Source organism: Leptodactylus fuscus, chromosome 4 (assembly GCF_031893055.1).
Source record: "Leptodactylus fuscus isolate aLepFus1 chromosome 4, aLepFus1.hap2, whole genome shotgun sequence".
Classification (NCBI taxonomy): domain Eukaryota; kingdom Metazoa; phylum Chordata; class Amphibia; order Anura; family Leptodactylidae; genus Leptodactylus; species Leptodactylus fuscus.
The window spans coordinates 107939319-107962617 of NC_134268.1; the positions used below are offsets into that span (position 1 = coordinate 107939319).

The 23299-nt window shown below is 40.8% G+C and overlaps 1 protein-coding gene across 2 annotated transcripts in view; it reads right to left on the reverse strand.

Moving 5' to 3' along the window:
* Nucleotides 1–6255: 6255 nt before the first annotated feature.
* LOC142200507 (cadherin-6-like) overlaps nucleotides 6256–23299 on the reverse strand; it is a 276070-nt gene continuing 259026 nt past the window's right edge. For both annotated transcript variants that reach the window (XM_075270925.1, XM_075270926.1), the window contains one exon: nucleotides 6256–7932. In XM_075270925.1, coding sequence (XP_075127026.1) covers nucleotides 7442–7932 — 491 coding nt within the window. In that variant the 3' untranslated portion in view covers nucleotides 6256–7441. The remainder of the gene's footprint in view (nucleotides 7933–23299) is intronic.

The following is a 23299-nucleotide window of genomic DNA, read 5'->3' on the forward strand; positions in this document are numbered from 1 at the left end:
CTAAGTTTCTGCTTGCAGGTCTTGCACATCGACACCAATTTATTGTTTGGTAATGTACAAAAAAATCTCACATGGGGGATTGCCACATGTACCTGCTGCCGACAAGTCGGACCAATGGCACCACTCCCACCCTCTAGGTAGTCGTAGACAGTGCACTTGCGCATACAGCGAAATATTTAAAATATTCTGCTGAGATTTACAGTAACGCTAGAAAGAATGTGTTATGTGTATAGAGATGACATGAAATTATTCTATTGCAAGTACTGTCAGACAATATAGATTATTGCCCGGCAATGAAAGGGTTAACTGCTGCACAGTAGACTCACTGATTGAACCTGTCCTATGTCTGTGTATTCAGTTCTGTTCTAGCACTGCATTACTAATCCACCAGTGTATTATTGCTTGGTCTTGGTATATTCGTCATTTTTCAATTCTGACTTGTGGTGCCTATAGCCTAAGGGCGCACTCCCATTGAAGTGAATGGGAAGTGTTTAGAAGCACTCGCGTGTACGGCTCGGAATGAGCCGAGCGCTTACGCCAAGTGAAGGGCCCCTCACTAGTAGGATAGCTATGAGATGCTGTGAGATAGAGCCCAGATATGTGCGCATTTCTACTATTACTCCAACTAAAGGATGAGAACGAGTGCACATGCTTATATAATTTATATGACATCAGCACTGTAAGGTCCACCTACCACTGTCTATTGGCTGATACTGTCAGATGTTGCCGTCACGTGATGTGGGAGTCACTGCACATGACTTGTCTGCTCTGTATTTCCTGATATAACACAAGGCAGTGGCCATTTTGCTTATCCAAAGCAAAATACCATTTTTTTTGCTTTAGTTAAAAACCAAACAGCTTGGAAAATTCGTAACGAAACTGGCTCTTTAAGAACTGATTTGCCTATCTCTATTTGTAATACATTTTATTATGAATTTCTGTTTCCTTCTCCACTGCTCTCCTCCTCCTTATCTCCTCATCAGTCTGTTTGTCTACATAGAATCCTAGCAGTATCCAGCTCACACACAGAACTCATTCTTTGAAATGGTAGCCACTTATGTCTAGCATAGTAATATTAAGGAAGCCTTCACACGATGTAACGCTGCGCTCATTCTGATCTTAAAAACACGTTAAGAATGAGTGCGTAAAAAGCAGCTCCCATTGATTTGAATGGGAGCCGGCATACGTGCGTTCCCCATTGAAATCAATGGGAGGCTTTTGTCCCTATTGCTTTCAATGTATTGATTTGAATGGGTAGCGCACGTATGCCGGCTCCCATTCAAATCAATGGGAGCTGCTTTTTACGCGCTCATTCTGAACGTGTTTTTAAGATCAGAATGAGCGCAGCGTTACATCGTGTGAAGGCTCCCTAAAAGAGGTTATTGGCTCACAGAATAGCAAAGTACACTGCAGTAACAGTTATCTCTGTGTTTTTTCCAGCAGCCCCTTCTCCACCCCCCTTATCCATAGACTAATATGTAAAAAGTATCTCAGTTTGATAAATTTGTAAAAAAAATTACACACATATATATATATATATATATATATATATATATATATATATATATATATATAATAAGATATATTACAAAGTTTCTTATATTCATCTGCACTACTCATTTCTGATTTTTTTTTTTATAATTGGAGGTATATTTTAACGTGCTCTAATTGCCATGAAAAATCATTTTACTAATTTTGTTCATTTTATAGAGTAACTTAGACCACATGATTTAAACCAGCCAATGACAGCTGTATGCTGAGACTTGTTCATAAATGGTATATAATATGTGTCTAATAAAGCCCAATTGGAACTCTAGGACTTATTTTTATCTGATCAAGATTAACCTGGACTATGGGATAAACCTAAGCAATCAAAAATGGGATAAAAAATACACTATATAAAACTAAGTTACTGATACAGTCCCATCTCAATTACATACAATTATGTAAAACTAACAATAGGGCTTTATTCAAACTAAATATAAATAAAATATTCGTACTACTATGTATACTATCTTCCTTTGCAGAATTTGACAATAGGCATAATGTTAACACTACTGGGCTTTGTTATGCCTGTGAAATGAATTATAGATCTTTTACTTTTCTTGATGTCCTTATTAGTAAAGGTCCAAATGGTAAAATAGAAAGCACAATCTACCACAAACCCACTTCAATGACTTCCCTCCTGAGGTGGAATAGTAGCAACAAGGTCCCTCTCAAGAGTGGGGTACCGAGGGGGCAGTATCTAATTGCTCTACCGAGACAGAGTTCTTTAGACAATCATTTCCTAGAGAGAGTCTACCCTGACTCTGTTCTCAGAAAGCCTATGCCACTGCCCACAGAAGTAATAGGAGGGATCTCCTAATTCTTAAAGGACCAGCTATAGATTCATCAGACACCATCAGACTATTATTAAAGTTTGATAATGGAGTTGGACAGGTCAGAAAAATTATATCCTGATATAATGATATTTCGTTGTTGGACCAAGAGTTAAAAGAGATTCTTCCTAGTCATTCTCAAATAACATATAGAATGGGGACATCACTTAGGGACAGGCTTGTCCACAGCCATATTTCCAATGACAAAGAACAAAGCTAGTTGGAGGTATTGTGGGCAGTGAATATGTTGCATGTCCATTTAGGAAAAAACATTTACAACTATAGTTATTGGTAGGACTTTTTGCTTTAGAGATTTGATTACCTGCCACACGCAGGGTGTTATTTACCTAGAACCTGTTAATGTGGAATTGAATATACTGGAAAGACAAAAACTGAACTTCCATAGACACAGCAATTAATATTTAGAGCAGGGGTCAGCAAGCCTTGGCACTGGTCGAAGTCGGCACCCAAGGCATATCTACCTGGCACAGGACTCTCCCTGAAGGTGACAATCTCTATAATGGACAATGTAAATGCAGATGGACGAGAGGATGTACTGGGAAGTGGTGGGAACATGAGGCACAATGTCTAAGTGTCCAGACCAGTAGCCTAATTGAAAGACAGCAATTACCTGTGTAAAGAACAATACGGCAGCTAAATTTGCCTTCATTAATTTCAGTAAGACTGTAAAATGTGTTTGGATTTCTTCAACAATAAGATTAGGCTCTGTGATGGGCATCCTCTGCCCCCACAAAAGCAGGCTTACTGCAGATTATTCTTAGCCCTATGTTCAGTGCAAATAGAAATCATTTTGCTAACTTGTTGCAGTTATGGTTTTGACTTTGTTGCAGTTTGACATATGACTTTCTGTCTAAATCTTTTCAAACTCAGGGTCCCTCTGGAAAAACAAAGATTCCTTGGAGGAACCCTACCAAATAATTTTTACCAAAAGACAAAAAAAAGAAAAAAAAAACATTCTAAGGATGCGGATAACATTGCTTAAAAGCATGGGGTCATCCTTCTAAATCCTTCTGGAGTGTTGAAGCTCCCTGTTGGTAATACCGATGTAGGAGGCTGACAACCTTACAATTATTACATGGCACACTAAGTACTTCATCTTTGATTTTTTTTCCAAGTTGGCACCCCAGACTAAAAGGGTTGCTGACCTCTGATCTAGAGGATATCACACATAAACAGGAAACTTTGATCTCACGCCATGCCAACTCTGTGCACAGTGGTAGACTCTCCAGTTTTAAATTTAGAGGAAATGACAAGAATAGTCATAATAAAAGAAGAAAAGATTAGGATAGGATGATCCTTCAGAGGGAGACCTAATGGATCTTTTGTCTTAACATTATATCTACCTGTATATTTTGTGTATTGTATGTAAACCCCCAAATGTAAAGCACCATAGAATTAATGCTGCTGTATAAATAAATAACTAAATAAATAATAATAATAATAATAATAATAATAATAATGGTCTAAACCAAAGGATTTAATGAGCAGAGGAATTATGTCTGCTTTATTTGATTGATTATAAATCTAATATTACTCTGCTCTCTTTCTCTAACCGATTGAATGAACAACATTTTAGAGTATTCATCTCTTCGCCTGACAATAAGTAGTGTCAAACCACCCTGCCACTTAATCTGTGGAGTTTCTCCACAGGATGACAATACAATTCTATCTGCCTCTTTGTGATACAAATGACCTTGTCCTTGATGTATGATAACATCTACTGACTTATGACTTTTCCTCATATTTCTCCTGTTCTCCTCTTTCTGATGTGTCCCCTTTCCCTCCTGTGGGACCTTCTATATATATCCATTATGATTGGCTTGGGACTCTATTTTAATGTACTCTTTCACTTAAAGAGGACCTTTCATGTCCTCAGGAAAGTGAAGTTTTATGTACTGCTAGTAAGCCGTCAATGCACTGAATTCAGATTTCCTGGTATGTGTCCTGGTGGTGGAGATATCAGTGACCTTAGTTTCGGCACCAATATCCCCCCATTGTCAGAAGGGCGTTCCTCACAGCTTAGCGTCATCACTAGGCTGTAAGGAACACCTTACCGCTCAGCTATTCTTATGGTTTGCATATATTTCTATGAGCAATATGAGTCTTTGCTCTTTGTATCTCCTTTTATATATTTCCTGTTGAGTCCTTTGGACTGCAGGATAAAATAGAGCATTTTGGAGTACTGGCCTTGTCAGACAGGAACAGTTTTGTGGGGCTACTAGGATACAGATTAGGATACATAACATTAGGATACATAACAGGGAAAGCTTCATCATCCTGTGCTTTATTCATTATGATCATGCTCTGTATGGCCTAGTATAAGATTGTGAATTACCCCCCTGGTGTTTTACTTCAAGTTTGATAAAACCTTTATTTTTCAGTGCAATGTTTGTTTGTTTTTTGGTAGATTGTGATGCCCATATAGGGATCATAATGTACATTTTTTCCTATCAGTATGTCTTTTGGAATATGGGAGGAAATCCATGCAAATATGGGGAGAACATACAAACTCCTTGCAGATGTCCTTGGCAGGATTTGAACCCAGGACTCCAGTACTGCAAGTACTAACCACTAAGCCACCATGTAGGGAGTGAAAAACAAAAATTTTTACACAAAAAATGACTGCGGCATAAAGGGACTAATGAAGATTTGAACAACATGGCTTTAGCTTTAATGGTGAGTGCAGTATAAAGATTAGAAAGTAGAAAAACTTGTGCAGAAGTAGGCACCAAATTTTTTATAAATTCCCCTCAATGAAGTTCCTGCCTTAAAGGGACAGATTACATAAAATTGTGTTTAATACACATCTACTGTACACTAAGTTTGGAAATAAGATAGAGTACTAAGATCTTATGCATATGGAGAAATCAGTGTGCGGGAGGAAGAGTGTTGCCGTATGAACCTCTGTCAAATGTCCCAGGTAAACCATAGAAGCCCCATTACAATTCTGTAAGCAAGCCATAACAGTTGTGTACATGACATCTTATCGTGAACAGAGGTGTACAAATGTTCATGCACTTAGATGAATTTGTGCTCTAAGAAAATCTTTATTCTCAGTCTCACCTCAAAAAAGCCTGGTGCAGTGACTGTAAAGCATTCTATAATGTTATATTTTGGTTGATATTTGTTGAACATTTATAAGCAGGCTGGGCTTCACATCCCTACTTTAAGGCTATGGACCCACGTTGCAGAAATGCAGCTTTATTTTTTTAGCCAATGCCAAGAATGGCTCAAAACCTGACAAAATCTGCAACAAAAAATCTGCGTTTCCACAACATGGGGCATGAGCCTAAGGCTAAGGCTCTAGGGGATGTCTCACAGTTATAAAGTGCTGTGGAAAAAAATCACGGTGGCAACGTATCGCGGTTCTTCCTGCAGCACTTTAAACAGAAAGTTTGCTGAGTTTTCCACCGGGGACTTTCTGTTACATTTATGTCTATGGGAAACCAGCGGTGTGTCCGTAGATATAATTGACATGCTGCGATTTACAAAACCGCGCCGGTTTTGGAATTGCAGCGTGACCGCACCACATATTTTACTGCTAAGTGGGCATGGGATTCGCCTTGATTTTTCCCGCGGCAGATCGCGGTATTTCCGGCTCGTGGGGTCCTAAGAGTGACAGCTCTTTCTGCTGCCGTCATCTGGTGAGCCCCTGACCAGGTTGGGAATCACTACTATACATGATTCAGGAAAATGCTTGTTGCACTGATCACTTTGGGACGGATTTGATATAATGTTATACGGCCATCTAGCACCAGATGTTTTTATGTATCTAACCCCCTGTACAACACTTTTCTTATAAGTTGTATTATTCTGGATTTCAAGCAAACACACAATTTATATAAAAACCACGGCTTTATCATTATTTAAATTAAACAAAAATATTACACTGAAATGATACCAAATAGTTGAAATTAACACTGATCAGTAGATAACATGGTCTCGTTTATGGTAGTATAAACTGATTACATCCGAGTCTTTGAAACATTCTTGACAACATGCCTGTCCATAAGGTGTCACTTCTGAGCACATCACATAATACAGCAAGAATATTTCGGATTTTTGGTGTATACAGATTACAGCATGTATAGTGTTAAGCTTCTTACAGAACCTCTACTGCTATCGCACCTAAAACAATGAGAAGGAAGATAATGTTCTTGCCTTTTCTGTATTTTAATGCGAAACCTCCTGAAGTTTTGGGAATCTTGTTACACTTGTATAAAATTCTACTAAACACTTTCCGTGAGGCTCAGAACAGAGACAATGTCAACCTATTTTTGTACTTCACAAAGTTTTACACTTGACAGCTGGTATTGTCTTCTCACAGACGGTAAGGGAAATTTTTTTTTTTCTTTTTTTTTTTTCTTCAGTGGTTCGGTTATGGAAATATCAGAATGTGAAAAAGTCCATGTGTGTCTTCTCTCCGAAACTAGGAGACACCAAAATGTCAAAAGTGATGCTTGCAAAATTGATGAGTGCTAATATAATTCCCACCATAATGAGGTAAAAAAAGCTTTAAATATCAGATCCACGTTTATTCCTTTGCATTTTTGTATAATATATTCACACATATTCCTTGTGTACTAGGGCAAGGTGTTAGATCCAAAGCCATAAAGCCTAACCTGTAATATTTATACTTGAAGATTCCCACATCATAACAATATAACATTCAGTGGGTATAAGGGCAACTGGTGCACAAAAGAACGTGTGACTGTCTATGGCAATGGAAACAATAGGTATATTAATGCTATATTGTAGACTGTGTACAAATATCGCTCCCCTCCCTCCCATAGTGTTTATAAGACTGATTAGATAAAAAGGGCTGACTAAAATGTGGTAATATAAAAAAGCAAAGCAACAAATGAAAAAAAAAATGCCTCTTGGAAGCTCATAAATTGTACTATAAAAAGTTTTCGACATTAAGTCTGCACGAATTTCAAATATTAAACAATTGGATGAGCAGATGGCCCAAAGAGAGAGCCACAGACATAGCTACTCCTCATTTTTAAATGCTGTTTCAGAAATCCAAAAAAGGCAATATATTAAGAGTCTTTGTCACTGTCTGCACCACTGTACATATCTGCTAGTTTTTTAAAACGTGGCCCCCAGTCACTTAGGTAGTCATAGTCCTGGTCTGCATCGGTAGTGACAGATTCCAAGGAGCTGAGAGATTCTGCCACTGAACCATTTCCTTCATATGCGTAAGTAGCTAAGGAGTCATAGGGAGGTGCTGTTGGATCAAGATCATTTTCCTTCAACCTTTGGTTAATGAAATCTCTGACATCAGTGTTATCTCTGGCAGCTGGAGTTCGACGTGGAAAAAACAGCGTTTCTGGAACAATATCCCTGCGCAGTTTGTTGTCCTCTATGGCTTCTGGATTTCTCAAGGTACCAATATCAAATGCCTGAGTGTCTTCTTCTCCACCACCCTCATCATTGTAACTGACAATGTTATCTCTAATATCTTCTTTAGATACAATCAATGGTTCCTTTTTCCTCTGTCGTCTTAGAGCAGCAAACAGCACCACGGTCACTGAAACGAAAGTAAAGGATAATCTGGTAACCACCCGATACAGTGTATATGTAAGTTATACAGCTTTATAATGTAAGCCATATATATATATATATATATATATATATATATATATATATATATACAATTCTGTGAAGTTATTATGTCGTGAATCAACGTAATACCTAAGATCTCACACCATGGCAGCTGGTAATGGTAGACACAACAGGTGTATACTTGTTATTTTATTCTATCACACCAGAGGTAGGCATTGGACATTGCATCATTGCGCGTTTTATCCTCCTTTTCTGTATTTTACTGCTTTATGCATTTCCTGATAGATCCCCTCTCTGAACACCTATCCTTATTAGCTTACATATATCTCTCCCCCATTCTCATACCAGATGTAAATTCTGCATTAAAGGCCCTGTTTCCTCACTCCATGTCTCTCTCTCTTTCTTTGGCTACTCAACTAACTGAAATATGTAGCCCTTTTTTCTCTTCTGGGTTCTTTACCTGTCCTGTGCTAGTATCAACAGCTTGGCCTTCTTCCATGAACCTCTAGGATACTTGCTTTAACCTTGTCTATTCAGCTATCTCTCTGGTAACTCTCTTCTTGACATGTACAATCTGGTTTTTGCACTCAGAAATTTCCCCTTGTAAAGTCTCACATGGCTCTATCTATGTCCGTTTTGATGGATAAAGATCATGTCAGATTTTTTGTCAGCTATTAGAAACAATCTGTCAAAAAAAATGTGCAAAGGCTCAATGGAATCAATGTTTTCTCAAAATGTCATTGTAACGTGCATCACAAAAACAGCTGTCACGTGGCCGTATTTCACCGCCATGTAAATAAGCCCTTACACTTGTGTCATGACATTTCACCATTTCACTCCATTTTGTATGCCACTTCCCTACTGAAGTAAGATTGAGGCTGAAGACACATTTATTTTTTGTTGTTCTTTAGGTTGTGGATTTTTCTGCAATTTTCTGAGTGAAAGCCAAAAATGGATTGAAAAGACATAGGAAATATAGAGGAACAAATTATATATCTCTTTCAGGCTCAACATAATTTTGCTTAAAGAGGCTCTATCATTGGGAAAAGTCATTTTTAACTAAGCACATACTTGCATAGCCTTTAGAAAGGCTATTCCACACATACCTTTTGTATATTAATCCCCTCAGTAGTTTTTGAATAAGCACATTTTTATTCAAATGCTAATTAGCCTCTAACGAGCGCAGGAAGTTCTCAGTGAGCACTGTCTGCTATTCTATAGGTATGTGAGAGCAGGGAAGGCTGATGAGTCATCAGCAGCAGCAGCAGCAGTCTGTGCAGTACACAGAAGAGAGACAGGAGTGCTTACTGAGACTTCCGCTTCTCGGTGGAGGCTAATTAGCATATGAAAAAAACAGGCTACTGAGGAGATTAACATACAAAAGGTAGGTGTGGAATAGCATTTCTAAAGGCTATGCAAGTATATGTTTAGTTAAAAATAACTTTTCCAATGATAGAGCCCCATTAAAAACACATCAAATTCTGCATCAAAAAAGCATCTTGAAAGCTTGAAGATAAAATGTATTTTTCCATCTCGGAGATGTTAAAGAGATAGCATATTTGTATAACAGCATGCAAATTCAATGGAGGTAATTTTTGTGTACTGTGCCTGTGGCTTTTGCATATTTTTTTTTTTATATACTCCACCAAATGCATTAACGCTGTGTGCCATTTTTATACTATAGTGATATAAACTATCTGCCAGCGAGGACATGGATTGTGTTCTGAATAGGTTTAAGCCTAATTTATTAATTGAAACATCTTAGAATGTAACCACATTTTTTTCAGAAGCACACTCCACTTCTAACTTGGTTTAGAAAATTCACCGACTGAAACTGGATCATGTGAATAAGCCCTAATTGTGACAAAACTTATGAGCCAGCATTTTGATACATTTGTTGCAACAATAAAGAGTAGTAAAAATAATAGACCTTTGTGGAACCAATTAAGACCTGCAAAACAAACTGGATACTTGTCTAGTAAGAAGGTGTCCACTTCATTTGTTTGTAATAGTTTTTTTTTAAACTGTAATTTTTATTAAGAATTTTTTATTACAAACAGAGTGCAAAAAGAAAACAAAAAAGGAACATCTCAGAGGGGAGAAGGTGAAAACCAAACCCCTCTAAAACAGTATAAGAAACCTAGAAGAAGACAAGACAAGGGAAGAAGGAGGGAATGAGAAAGGGAAGGGCAAGAGGGAAGAGGGTAGAGGTCAGAAGCCCTGCAGAACATAATATGCGTGCCATGGGGCCCAAATGGACTGGAAAGCCTCCTGGGTATTATTAAGGCTGGCAGTCAGAAACTCCAGGCTCCTCACATACTTCATCCTAGCCAGGGTAGCAATGGTAGCAGCTGCCACAGGGCCCAGGACATTAGGGGCTACTGCTGCGTCAGAAGGTCAGAGGCAGATGTAGGAGGCACACTTTTCCAGGGTTTAGCAACCAGAGTCTTTGCTGCAGTGCAAAGATACAAAAATAACCAGGATGTCTTTTTACCCAGATGTCTAGGGGGGAGGTTAAGGAAGTAGATAAGAGGATCTAAAGGGACCCCCTGTAAAAAGAGAGTGTTCACCAAAGCCTCAACCTCCCTCCTAAAGCCCAGGATAAGGGAACACAACCAAAAATGTGATACAAGGTACCAACTGCCACACCAAAGCGCTAACTCCTCGAGAGGATTGCTGGATTCAGGGCATGCAGTAAAGTGGGAGTATGATACCACTGCATCAACAATTTGTACTGGGTCTCCCAGAATGTAATGCACTGGGAGGACTTATGAGCATGAGACCACAGAATCTCCCACTATCCCAGGGATAAAGAACCATCCACCGCCTACTCCCATCTGTACATGTAATAATGAGGGCGGGGAAACCACAGTGTAGGAGGAAAGGAGCTGGTAAATAAGGGAAACAAGGCCTCTAGTAGATGTTCCTCTGCGGCAAACCTTCTCAAAGGTGGTGGGAAGGGAAACCCTAAGGGATCCATGGAGGGAACGGACAAAATGAGCCGCATGAGAGTAGTGGAGCTACTCAGTGGCAGGTAGATTCAAATTTGCAGTAAGATAATCAAAGGGCCTGCGCTCCAATGTCAACCATATCAGCAATCTGAAAAAGGCCCACTGCAGACCACACCTTGACCATAGCAGAGGACAAATTCTCAGGGACGAGGGGGTTATATAAGATGGAGACCATCAAGGACCGCGGAGTAACCAGGGAGAACTTAGAGGCAGAAACAGACCAAATGGACCGGTTATAATGGATGGGGCCAACCAAATAAGAGGGAGGGGGAGCAGGGGGGGAAACGACCCACAGCAAAGAGACAGGAAGGGGCTGCCACTTGTCCAAGAGGGCTCTCAACCCGCAGAACAACGGGGCTAGTATTTGTTTTTAAAGAGGACCTTTCATCACTTGGGGCACATGTGGTTTTATATACCACTAGAAAGCCGACAGCGCGCTGAGTTCAAGTAAAGAGCTATATCGGTGCCGGTCCCGTAGCTGTCCAGTCAGTCAGGAACGCCCTTCCTCACAACAGCGCCTATAGCCCTTTACTGTGCCATTGAACAGCTACGGTACCGGCACTGATAGCTGTTCACCTGGGGCACAGGTCGTGAAAGCCGACAGTGCGCTGAATTTTTAATTGGTTTTAAGCTACATCTTTTTTTAAACATTTGCTTGCGAATGACATTATAGCAATGCTTGTAAGTTTTGAGTGTTAGGGAATATTCTGAATCTCTGCCTCTCATATGCTGAACACTTCAGTACTCCTCCCATGGAGTAAACGCGCGTGTATTTTGGCAAAATACACGTGTAAAAAATACACGTGTAAAAATCAGACTCCCATTGACTTCAATGGCATGTTTTTTTTACACATGTAAAAAAACACGTCAAAATACACATCAAAAATACACGTCAAAATACACGTGTAAAATGTCATTGAATTCAATGGGAGCCTTATTTTTACATGTGTATTTTGTATTTTGCCAAAATACATGCGCGTTTACTCCGTGTGAAGGGGCCCTTACTGCACTTTCTGTCGATGTTTTACTTACAGAATCCGAGTGGCTACGCTGAAAAGAGAAAATTCTTCATTTCTTGTGTACTGCACTTAGCTTGCTACCATTAAATCACTGGTATAACAGGTAAAACGGCATGCTGTTGTTCTATGTCTCATTCCAATTAATACATAATTCTTTATTCTATTTTTTGTCTATCAAAGATTTCAAATGGAGAACTTAAGAAAGGAAAGAAAACTAGTCAAGACTTTACCAACAGAGTTGCATTTTCAGCGGCTTTTATGTGAACGGATAGAAGAATGACTAATGGCTGTAACATAATTGTCCTATCATACCTAAATAGGCACATTGATTGAAGGAACTGTACGAGAGACTTAAAATAGACTATAGTATAATTACACAGTTGTACTGAAATGATCCCTTACAGTAAATGAAATAGAATTAGAGTGGAGAATGTAAAGGAAAGGTTGGAGAGGTGTAGCTTGTGTGGTTCATTGCTATAGACAAACATATTTAGCTGCAAAGTACAAAATCTTTTGGAGAGATTCCCAGAGAGGACATTTTCTGACTCACTTCCCGAAATTCATTACAATACATAACACATGGAAGAGCTGCAAGTTACAGTATATATAATTTTACCATATAATACACTACTACGCTTAAAGGCAACCATACTGAAAATGTTTCCCACTATGGTTGTATGAATCGCACCCAATGTGAACTTGCATATGTGTTATGGTGTTTTTAATTAACATGATCTTGGGTAAGGTGTGACCAATTTGATAATATTAAAAGTAAAACTAAGAATTAATAGGGGTAGATTTGTCAATGACGGTACCCCATACCAATGATGCACCAGTATCTTTTTCCATGTCACATATGAATGTTTACTTGTTTTTTTCCACCAGTTTTATATTAGCAAATTGGCCAAGATTATTAGTAAATATGTCTAAAACCATGCCAACTTTTTCTGATGGAGTTGCATATTTTAAAAAATTGCACATAAGATAAATAAATCTGGTGCTTTGACCTGCATGCCCTACATATATGAGGATTTATTGACCCATCTTTGCCTGTTTTCTTTGGCACTTGACCATTTTTATGCCAACGATGCAACACATTGTTGCTTCTACACACTCGCTCACCATTTTTTGCAAAAGTGATCAGAGCGAGATGAAGATCCTAGTGCGCTGGAGCAGGGAAGCCTTGGCTCAACAAACTTACTATAACTCATGACAGGAAAACTGGTGTGAGTTCTAACAGAAATCTATGCCAATTAGAGATGAGCGAACAGTGTTCTATCGAACACATGTTCGATCGGATATCAGGGTGTTCGCCATGTTCGAATCGAATCGAACACCGCGTGGTAAAGTGCGCCAAAATTCGATTCCCCTCCCACCTTCCCTGGCGCCTTTTTTGCACCAATAACAGCGCAGGGGAGGTGGGACAGGAACTACGACACCGGGGGCATTGAAAAAAATTGGAAAAAGTCATTGGCTGCCGAAATCAGGTGACCTCCATTTTAGACGAATAGTGGATTTCAAATCCGGGTCATATGAGAATGTGAACTTTGTGACTATGAGACAGGGATAGCTGTACAGGCAGGGATAGCTAGGGATAACCTTTATTTAGGGGGGAATGTTATTAAAAATAACTTTTTGGGGCTCTATCGGGTGTGTAATTGTGATTTTTGTGAGATAAACTTTTTCCCATAGGGATGCATTGGCCAGCGCTGATTGGCCGAATTCCGTACTCTGGCCAATCAGTGCTGGCCAATGCATTCTATTGGCGTGATGAAGCAGAGTGTGCACAAGGGTTCAAGCGCACCCTCGGCTCTGATGTAGCAGAGCCGAGGCTGCACAAGGGTTCAAGCGCACCCTCGGCTCTGATGTAGCAGAGCCGAGGGTTCACTTGAACCCTTGTGCACCCTCGGCTCTGCTACATCAGAGCCGAGGGTGCGCTTGAACCCTTGTGCACACTCTGCTTCATCAAGCTAATAGAATGCATTGGCCAGCACTGATTGGCCAATGCATTCTATTAGCCCGATGAAGTAGAGCTGAATGTGTGTGCTAAGCACACACATTCAGCACTGCTTCATCACGCCAATACAATGCATTAGCCAGTGCTGATTGGCCAGAGTACGGAATTCGGCCAATCAGCGCTGGCTCTGCTGGAGGAGGCGGAGTCTAAGATCGCTCCACACCAGTCTCCATTCAGGTCCGACCTTAGACTCCGCCTCCTCCAGCAGAGCCAGCGCTGATTGGCCGAATTCCGTACTCTGGCCAATCAGCACTGGCTAATGCATTGTATTGGCGTGATGAAGCAGTGCTGAATGTGTGTGCTTAGCACACACATTCAGCTCTACTTCATCGGGCTAATAGAATGCATTGGCCAATCAGCGCTGGCCAATGCATTCTATTAGCTTGATGAAGCAGAGTGTGCACAAGGGTTCAAGCGCACCCTCGGCTCTGATGTAGCAGAGCCGAGGCTGCACAAGGGTTCAAGCGCACCCTCGGCTCTGATGTAGCAGAGCCGAGGGTGCACTTGAACCCTTGTGCACCCTCGGCTCTGCTACATCAGAGCCGAGGGTGCGCTTGAACCCTTGTGCACCCTCGGCTCTGCTACATCAGAGCCGAGGGTGCGCTTGAACCCTTGTGCAGCCTCGGCTCTGCTACATCAGAGCCGAGGGTGCGCTTGAACCCTTGTGCACCCTCGGCTCTGCTACATCAGAGCCGAGGGTGCGCTTGAACCCTTGTGCACACTCTGCTTCATCAAGCTAATAGAATGCATTGGCCAGCGCTGATTGAAGCAGAGCTGAATCTGTGTGCTTAGCTCAACTACTCCACCGGTGTAGTTGAGCTAAACATACACATTCAGCACTGCTTCATCACGCCAATAGAATGCATTGGCCATCACTGATTGGCCAGAGTACGGAATTCGGCCAATCAGGGCTGGCTCTGCTGGAGGAGGCGGAGTCTAAGGTCGGACCTGAATGGAGACTGGTGTGGAGCGATCTTAGACTCCGCCTCCTCCAGCAGAGCCAGCGCTGATTGGTCGAGTTCCGTACGCTGGCCAATCAGCACTGGCCAATGCATTCTATTAGCCCGATGAAGTAGAGCTGAATGTGTGTGCTTAGCACACACATTCAGCTCTACTTCATCGGGCTAATAGAATGCATTGGCCAATCAGCGCTGGCCAATGCATTCTATTAGCGTGAACTGAGTTTGCACAGGGGTTCTAGTGCACCCTCGGCTCTGCTACATCAGATTGCTACATCTGATGTAGCAGTGCCGAGTGTGCATCAGATGTGTAGTTGAGCAAAACTGACTCAGCACTGCTAAGTCTCTGCATTCGCATAGGAATGCATTGGCCAGCCTTCGGCCAATCAGCGCTGGCTCTGCCGGAGGAGGTGGAGTCTAAGGTCGGACCTGAATGGAGACTGGTGTGGAGCGATCTTAGACTCCGCCTCCTCCAGCAGAGCCAGCGCTGATTGGTCGAGTTCCGTACGCTGGCCAATCAGCACTGGCCAATGCATTCTATTAGCCCGATGAAGTAGAGCTGAATGTGTGTGCTTAGCACACACATTCAGCTCTACTTCATCGGGCTAATAGAATGCATTGGCCAATCAGCGCTGGCCAATGCATTCTATTAGCGTGAACTGAGTTTGCACAGGGGTTCTAGTGCACCCTCGGCTCTGCTACATCAGATTGCTACATCTGATGTAGCAGTGCCGAGTGTGCATCAGATGTGTAGTTGAGCAAAACTGACTCAGCACTGCTAAGTCTCTGCATTCGCATAGGAATGCATTGGCCAGCCTTCGGCCAATCAGCGCTGGCTCTGCCGGAGGAGGTGGAGTCTAAGGTCGGACCTGAATGGAGACTGGTGTGGAGCGATCTTAGACTCCGCCTCCTCCAGCAGAGCCAGCGCTGATTGGTCGAGTTCCGTACTCTGGCCAATCAGCACTGGCCAATGCATTTCTATGGGGAAAAGTTAGCTTGCGAAAATCGCAAACTGACAGGGATTTCCATGAAATAAAGTGACTTTTATGCCCCCAGACATGCTTCCCCTGCTGTCCCAGTGTCATTCCAGGGTGTTGGTATCATTTCCTGGGGTGTCATAGTGGACTTGGTGACCCTCCAGACACGAATTTGGGTTTCCCCCTTAACGAGTTTATGTTCCCCATAGACTATAATGGGGTTCGAAACCCATTCGAACACTCGAACAGTGAGCGGCTGTTCGAATTGAATTTCGAACCTCGAACATTTTAGTGTTCGCTCATCTCTAATGCCAATCCATTATTTCAATTCTGGCACATAGAAGTATGCCAGAATGATTGAGGCCAAAACTCCTCAATAATTTAGAAGAAAACTGATGAGGACTGGCAGGACAGGAAACACCATTCTTAATAAGAAGTATTTGCCTTGTTCAAAATGGTTCCCAGTGTTGCAAATAAGAAACAAGAATATGTATTTTTTTCTCTGCTTTTAAAGTTGGTTAAAGCACTGTCACTGTAGTACTGTAAAAGACCCAAAATGTGATACAGGAGGTTTTGTTGTTTCAACTACTATTACAAGATTCAATCAGCTACAATCAACAGTCTTCAGCAGGTCATATACATTAGATCAAGGCTTCTCAAACTCTTTAACATAGGACTTACCATAACACATAAAAGAGGCAAAAATGTAAACTTATGTGTGGGTATACAATCATGTCCAACAGTACAAAACTACCACACAATTGATTAATAAAATATAATAAATTTTATTAATACCTACTAAAACAGTAGAATCACATGACATATATGAGAGACAATTACATAATACAATTGCTATAAGCAAGTGGGGGTAGACAAAACTACACAGTACCAACTAGCCAGTAGTAGGTAGAAAACAGATGGCCAATAACAATTACATGAAGTAGGAATGGTCCTGGATAAGAACAACAATATATAATAATGTATGGTGCAGGATGCACCTAACCATTAACAGCAGTGTGAAAAAGCCAGGAACCCAGTATCTCTCCTAGGTGGTATAACAATACAATGTTGCCATCTTACCTACCAACAAGAAAGGAAACGCCCGACGCGCGTTTCACCTGCACATAGGCAGGCTTCGTCAGGGGACCTGCACGAAGCCTGCCTATGTGTAGGTGAAATGCGCGTCGGGCGTTTCCTTTCTTGTTGGTAGGTAAGATGGCAACATTGTATTGTTATACCACCTAGGAGAGATACTGGGTTCCTGGCTTTTTCACACTGCTGTTAATGGTTAGGTGCATCCTGCACCATACATTATTATATATTGTTGTTCTTATCCAGGACCATTCCTACTTCATGTAATTGTTATTGGCCATCTGTTTTCTACCTACTACTGGCTAGTTGGTACTGTGTAGTTTTGTCTACCCCCACTTGCTTATAGCAATTGTGTTATGTAATTGTCTCTCATATATGTCATGTGATTCTACTGTTTTAGTAGGTATTAATAAAATTTATTATGTTTTATTAATCAATTGTGTGGTAGTTTTGTACTGTTGGACATAGGACTTACCAGTTAATCTATTGTGAAATCAGGATATCACCAGCGAAGAAATACAAACAAATGCCATTGTGCGGAAGGGCCAAACAGTCCAGCATCACTGATAGTGGAATTGCTCCACAACCGACCCCTCACAGGTACACCTGTAGCCCATTTTACCTAAAAAACCTTTCAAACTTGAGGCAAATCATTCCCCAATTCTATACCTCGCACACTGTCAAGAGCATCCACACAACAGAGACAGCCTCCGTACCAGTACCAGTCTCCGTATTAGAGCATTCAGCTTGCAGGTTCTAGATAAACTGATTCCAAGTGAGGGACCTGTGGGGTCTTAGCGATAATTTCAGCAAAGGTCCTTCAGCCTCCCTAGCTACAGAGAATACACTGATAATGCAAGACTGGTATTATCAGTACAGTTTCTGTTTAGAGTCTGACAAGGACCAGCACCTCACCAACCAGTGACCCGCATCTTACCAGTAACACTAGGTTCACACTAGCGCCCAGAGTCTGTTGTGAGCTTTCCGTCTTCTGTATGCAGAAGACGGAAAGTTGTCATACCGGGTCCGGCCGTGAGCGCCGGTGAGCGTTTTATGCTCTCCGACGCAAAACCGTTTTTTTAAATCGGACACAGAGTACTGCATGTCCAACTCTGTGTCCAATTTAAAAAAGATGGTTTCGTGGCGGAGAGCATAAAACGCTCACTGGCGCTCACGGCCGGACATCTTTCAAACCCATTCAAATGAATGGGCATGAAAGAGTCCTGCAGCTTTCCGTCTCGTGCTCAGTTTTGTGCAGGAAATGGAAACCTGCATGAACGGAGACCGGGTGCAGATGTGAATGAGCCCTAAGACCCAGCTCACAGTTTGAGAAGCAGTGCATTAGATTCATGTCAGCTAAAACTGCCAATTTCAGATGAACTCCTGACTCTCAACTAATGTCTGTCATGATGTCAGAAGTGACAAAATACCGCTAGACCAGTCTGACAGAGGTTTGCCCCCATGTTGAGAGGAATGGTCTTTGCCCAAACAAGCTTTCAGCCAACTGCTGTTTAGCCAGCGTTGGTGTCCAAGACATAATGATAATCATCTATGATAATTTTTTACTGTTAAATAAGTCTGTCATACTGCCATAGGAAAGACAAACGTAAAGTTAGTTCCCAGCCTTCCTGATGATGATTTGCTAGAGTTTAACTATTAACTGACAAGGAATTCCATATAAAACGATGCATACATTGACATCATGCCATGGCTTTGAAGGAGCATATAGCATCATATTATTATTTAATTTATGCCAGATATCTAGCAAAAAAAAAGTTACAAACCTCAGGTTTGGAACTTTTTAAATGGCAGTTGTGACAATAATTGTTGCCAGTGGCACCTTTTTGAGCTTCCCACATCAGTTGCATGAAAGCAAAAGTGGCATGGGAGTTTTGCTACATTTAAGATCAATTAAGATCAGTATACTCAAGCTACAAGCTGGCATACATTCCAGCACAGGCTAAAAACTTAGAAACCTTCCCAAATAAATAATAAAGTTCAGTAAATGTCTGCTTACAAAGATAGAATCAAAAAATATATCCAACTTTTATTAATACACTAATTGATAAATATTAAAATAAATTCCTATTTAATACTCTATAGAAGGATAGTGTGACATAGGGCAAGGCGTAGCAACAATCAATAGGCTGTTACAACACAATCAGTGGTCCACAGGCTTTTGTTGGTCCTTGGGAAACAGAGCCTCCATGTGCCCCTTTTGGAGCAACTCATGCACATCGCAGAAAAAATCAACCAAAACTGGGTGCTTTTTTACTGAGGCAGACCTACTGGAGTGGACTGTAATCCTCCGGCTCACGATGCAGAACATCAGTATTCCGTTGCAGCTTTCCACCACTAATTAGGCCTAAATTAACAAGTCTAACCAGTGGGGAGTCTCGAGCCATGGCCTCCAAATCGACTGATCAAGATAGAGTAGGACACTTTTTTTTTCAGCGTCTTGCTCCAAATGTTTTCAGTGGGAGGCAGAATGAGGGAAGAATCTGAGATTGATTTGGGTGCAAAATCCACTACAAAATCAGCGCCAGATTTCAATGTGTGAACAGGACCTGATACTATTGACAGTGCAATGAACGCTTTGTATATCTATTATAGGAAGTGCTCAATGCAGAAACTAAGTGGACCCTTATAGATATATATATAACGTTATATATACTGGGGCATGACAAGGCACCATAGCAAACTCCCTCCACATAGTATAACGTCCCATATTGGCCCCTACACACAGTATAACGTCCCATATTGGCCCCTACACACAGTATTATGTTCCATAGTGGCCCCTGAGGTATTTCTTGCAAATATTGCAAAAATCTGGGATTCAGAAGAACCATGAAATTTTTGTGGATCACTACCCAAGAGCTATGCGTCATGGCGCTAGTCCGACTCACATGAGTCTGTGACATCACTATAGAGGCTCAAAGACAGCAGGGAGTCACGCCGGAGCCCAGGAGAGGTAAGTATCACTGGTTTTTAGGTTTTTCACCCCCCTGGGGCCTCTGATCGTTATATTATGCAGTTTAAAGAGATCAAACAGAATCGACAGGTGAATCTTGCAAGATAAATCTCACAGGGTTCATCCACCAAATACTCTTGCCACATGCCCCAACGATCGCTGTTTCTGCTTATGGCTGCCATCACTTACACTTCAGCTTCCCAGGGGGCCCCATGTGTCTCACATCACGCAACTGTCAGCGAAGTCCTGACGCTGTTCAGCATCCACAATGTAATATGGAAAAAACGGGGCACCCTGGGTGGCTGAAGTAGAAATGAAGGCGGCTGTGACTGGAAACAGGGATCAGTAAGTAAATAGGGCCTGTTTAGAAAAAAAAAGCTCTGGTCTACAGTTTATCATTACAAATGCAATAATGTCAGACCAAATAATAACGAAACCACAGTCAATAAGATTATTACAAGTACCCCCAACAGCCATACTGTTCCCCCCGCTGTCTAACATTTGATGCATGCTTGACACTAAGCCACACAGGTACACGGCCTGATGGCATAGAGGCATACACTTCTTCATAAATGAGTACTAGGGATATGAACACTACTGGTTAATACAGCAATCTTCATAAATATACCTGAGTTATTTTCTGTATGCTTATCTTATATAGCCATGTGTAAGTTTCTAGACATCACAGCATATATATTAAAACATGGACATCATAATTGCCATATAATGATCAGTAGGATACTTCCTTAGTATTATATATGGCAATGCCATATGTATGTATGAGAAGTACATGTATGTACTATGTATGAGAAGTACAGACCTGTACCTTCATGGCACTTCTGTTGCTTCCGTGTACTATTAAACGTATGGCTGTATGTTATAGGGCTGCTTAGGACTATGCATGACTTTTATTACCAATATAATTAGGCGCTTGTTAAAGAAATCAATCCTTTTATATGTAGGTCAGGAATGGGAAGGACAGATGAATACTTAATACAACAATAACATTTTATGCCCTCTCTCTTCATGGCATATGAATTGTGAATACCCACAAACACAACTCTAAAGGTCATTATAGTATGTAGTTACTCTATACAGTGACCAATAAATAAACTTAGAGCTGTGGCATTACGACTGTAATGCAATCACCTTTATACTGACAGTATATATATATCTACATGTGAAGAGATGCATTCCTGTAGTAACTACTTTATCAAACTCACACCCTTCTGTTAAATGCTGCAGAGCTGCTTCAGGAATAATGTTATTAATGGAAGTATTGAGTAAAGACAGACTATTATAATAGATAATGTGATTCGGGACAGAGCATTGCACACGTCCATCCCTATAAGCATTCCCAGAGTAATCATTGATAGGTTGTGCTAGATGTTATCTCGACAGTCATTCACCAAATAATTGGAATTGAAGTAGCCTCTTCCCCCCTCTATCGAGTGGCTAAACAATGCTAATTATTTAATCGAATCGCTCTGAAGGCGCCGCATTCTCTAATTTGCATCTCTCTCTGCTCTTTTATTGGCGCAGGAATTAGTAAGGATGTCACATGGACAAAGCTTTATTGTTCTACTGTTACCTATAACTGGTCGGCGGTTTGTGCCAAGTCCTTATGTTTCTTATGTTCAGGGAAGAATTGCTAATCTCTCTTGCTTATGACAAAGATGGCACTTAGTAATGCATGTGACATCTTCCTTTCTATCCTCTGTTTTCTTGGCTGCGCAATAGGAATGTTGCTTTACGCCATTCATCTCTGATTTTAAATCACCAGAGAAATGAGTTTTTGAAATTAAAATATTAGCAGCGCTGGCAGAGCGCCATTGCCCTCATATCTGTTTGCCCAACACTGTCCCTAATGCTTATTTTTCCATGCAGCCATCACAGGCGCGCACTAACATAATTAACAGTTAGTACACCCAGAGAGGGATTGCTGCTTCAATTACAATAATAAGGGTCTGAGAACCCGAGGGAAGTGTGTCGAGTCTACCAGCAAATGAAGAGACATGTCAGAATTCTAATATATGCTATTTGTATCATCTATTTTATAAACTTCACCACTGCATATGCCATAGTATCCTCTGAAACGGAGTAGAAAGAGAAGAGATGCGCTAGAAATACTGCCTAATAAAATCAATATATGCATGCTGTAAAATCACCAGCTGAAGCATAGAGAAACATGTCACTGTGAACAATTGTGCCTTTGCCTTTGTATTTCATATTAATGTGTCCCACTTCTAAGTTTATGTTCAAAATGCAAAAAAAAAAAGGAAAAACTGTTACAAATAATGGGAGCCTCTACCGCAGCCGGCAAGTAAAGTGCCAACATACTAATTCAAGAAGAAAGGCCAAAGAACAACATGAAAGAAACTTTGGGTTCCAAACCTGCAATCATTTTATCAACACACTGAGAGTCCCTTTGAAGACCAAGATTAAATTAAACTATTTTATATTATGCTTGAAATTGCGAGTAAACCTTCTTTGAGAATAGAAAAACGCATTACCTGTCGAATACAATTGTTAAAGCCAAAATAATCATGAAGCTGTTATAGCAATTAAGTCTTAAACCAAGGAAATGAATTGCTCTTCCTTCCTGCTAGTGCAAATAAATGGCTTCTTGGGAGATAATTTTATGGTGCTTCTGAATTTAGACTATTTAATTAATAGTACATTATTCCCCGCTAACATAGTCATTTCTCACAATATAAGAGATGTATTAATACAGGAACGGCATTTTTATTGTCCTTTTGTGAAGGCGGTAAACACCAGGGAAAGGTCTTGCTTCTCCCTAATAATCTTATAATTATGTACAGCGCTGCCACTTTTGTTTTCTCTCGGAGGCTGACACAAGGCTCATCTGTAGATGATTTACACACTTGCTGAGTTATGGCAGGCTATGATTATGTAGTACTTCTCAATGGCATTCAGTGACAAGTCCTACTACAAAGCTATGTAATCCTCATTGCTGTGACTGTTACTCAGCATTAGGGTGGACATATACGAGCAGATGTCTCCCTGAGAAAGTTAGATGGTGAGACAGCTGCCTGTTCTCAAGCCTACTGAAATATAGACATGATGCCATATAGCAACGTGAGCTATGAGGAAGAAGAATGATACAAGTACAATAAACAGGAGATAAACTTACTGCTAGCGTTTGTCAGTCTTCAGGGATTTCTGCATATTTCTGAAGTGAACAATTTTCTATATCTTGCAGAGAACAATGATGAGGATTAATCATTCTCTCTATGTAGTATAGTACAGGGATAGTGGAGATGTG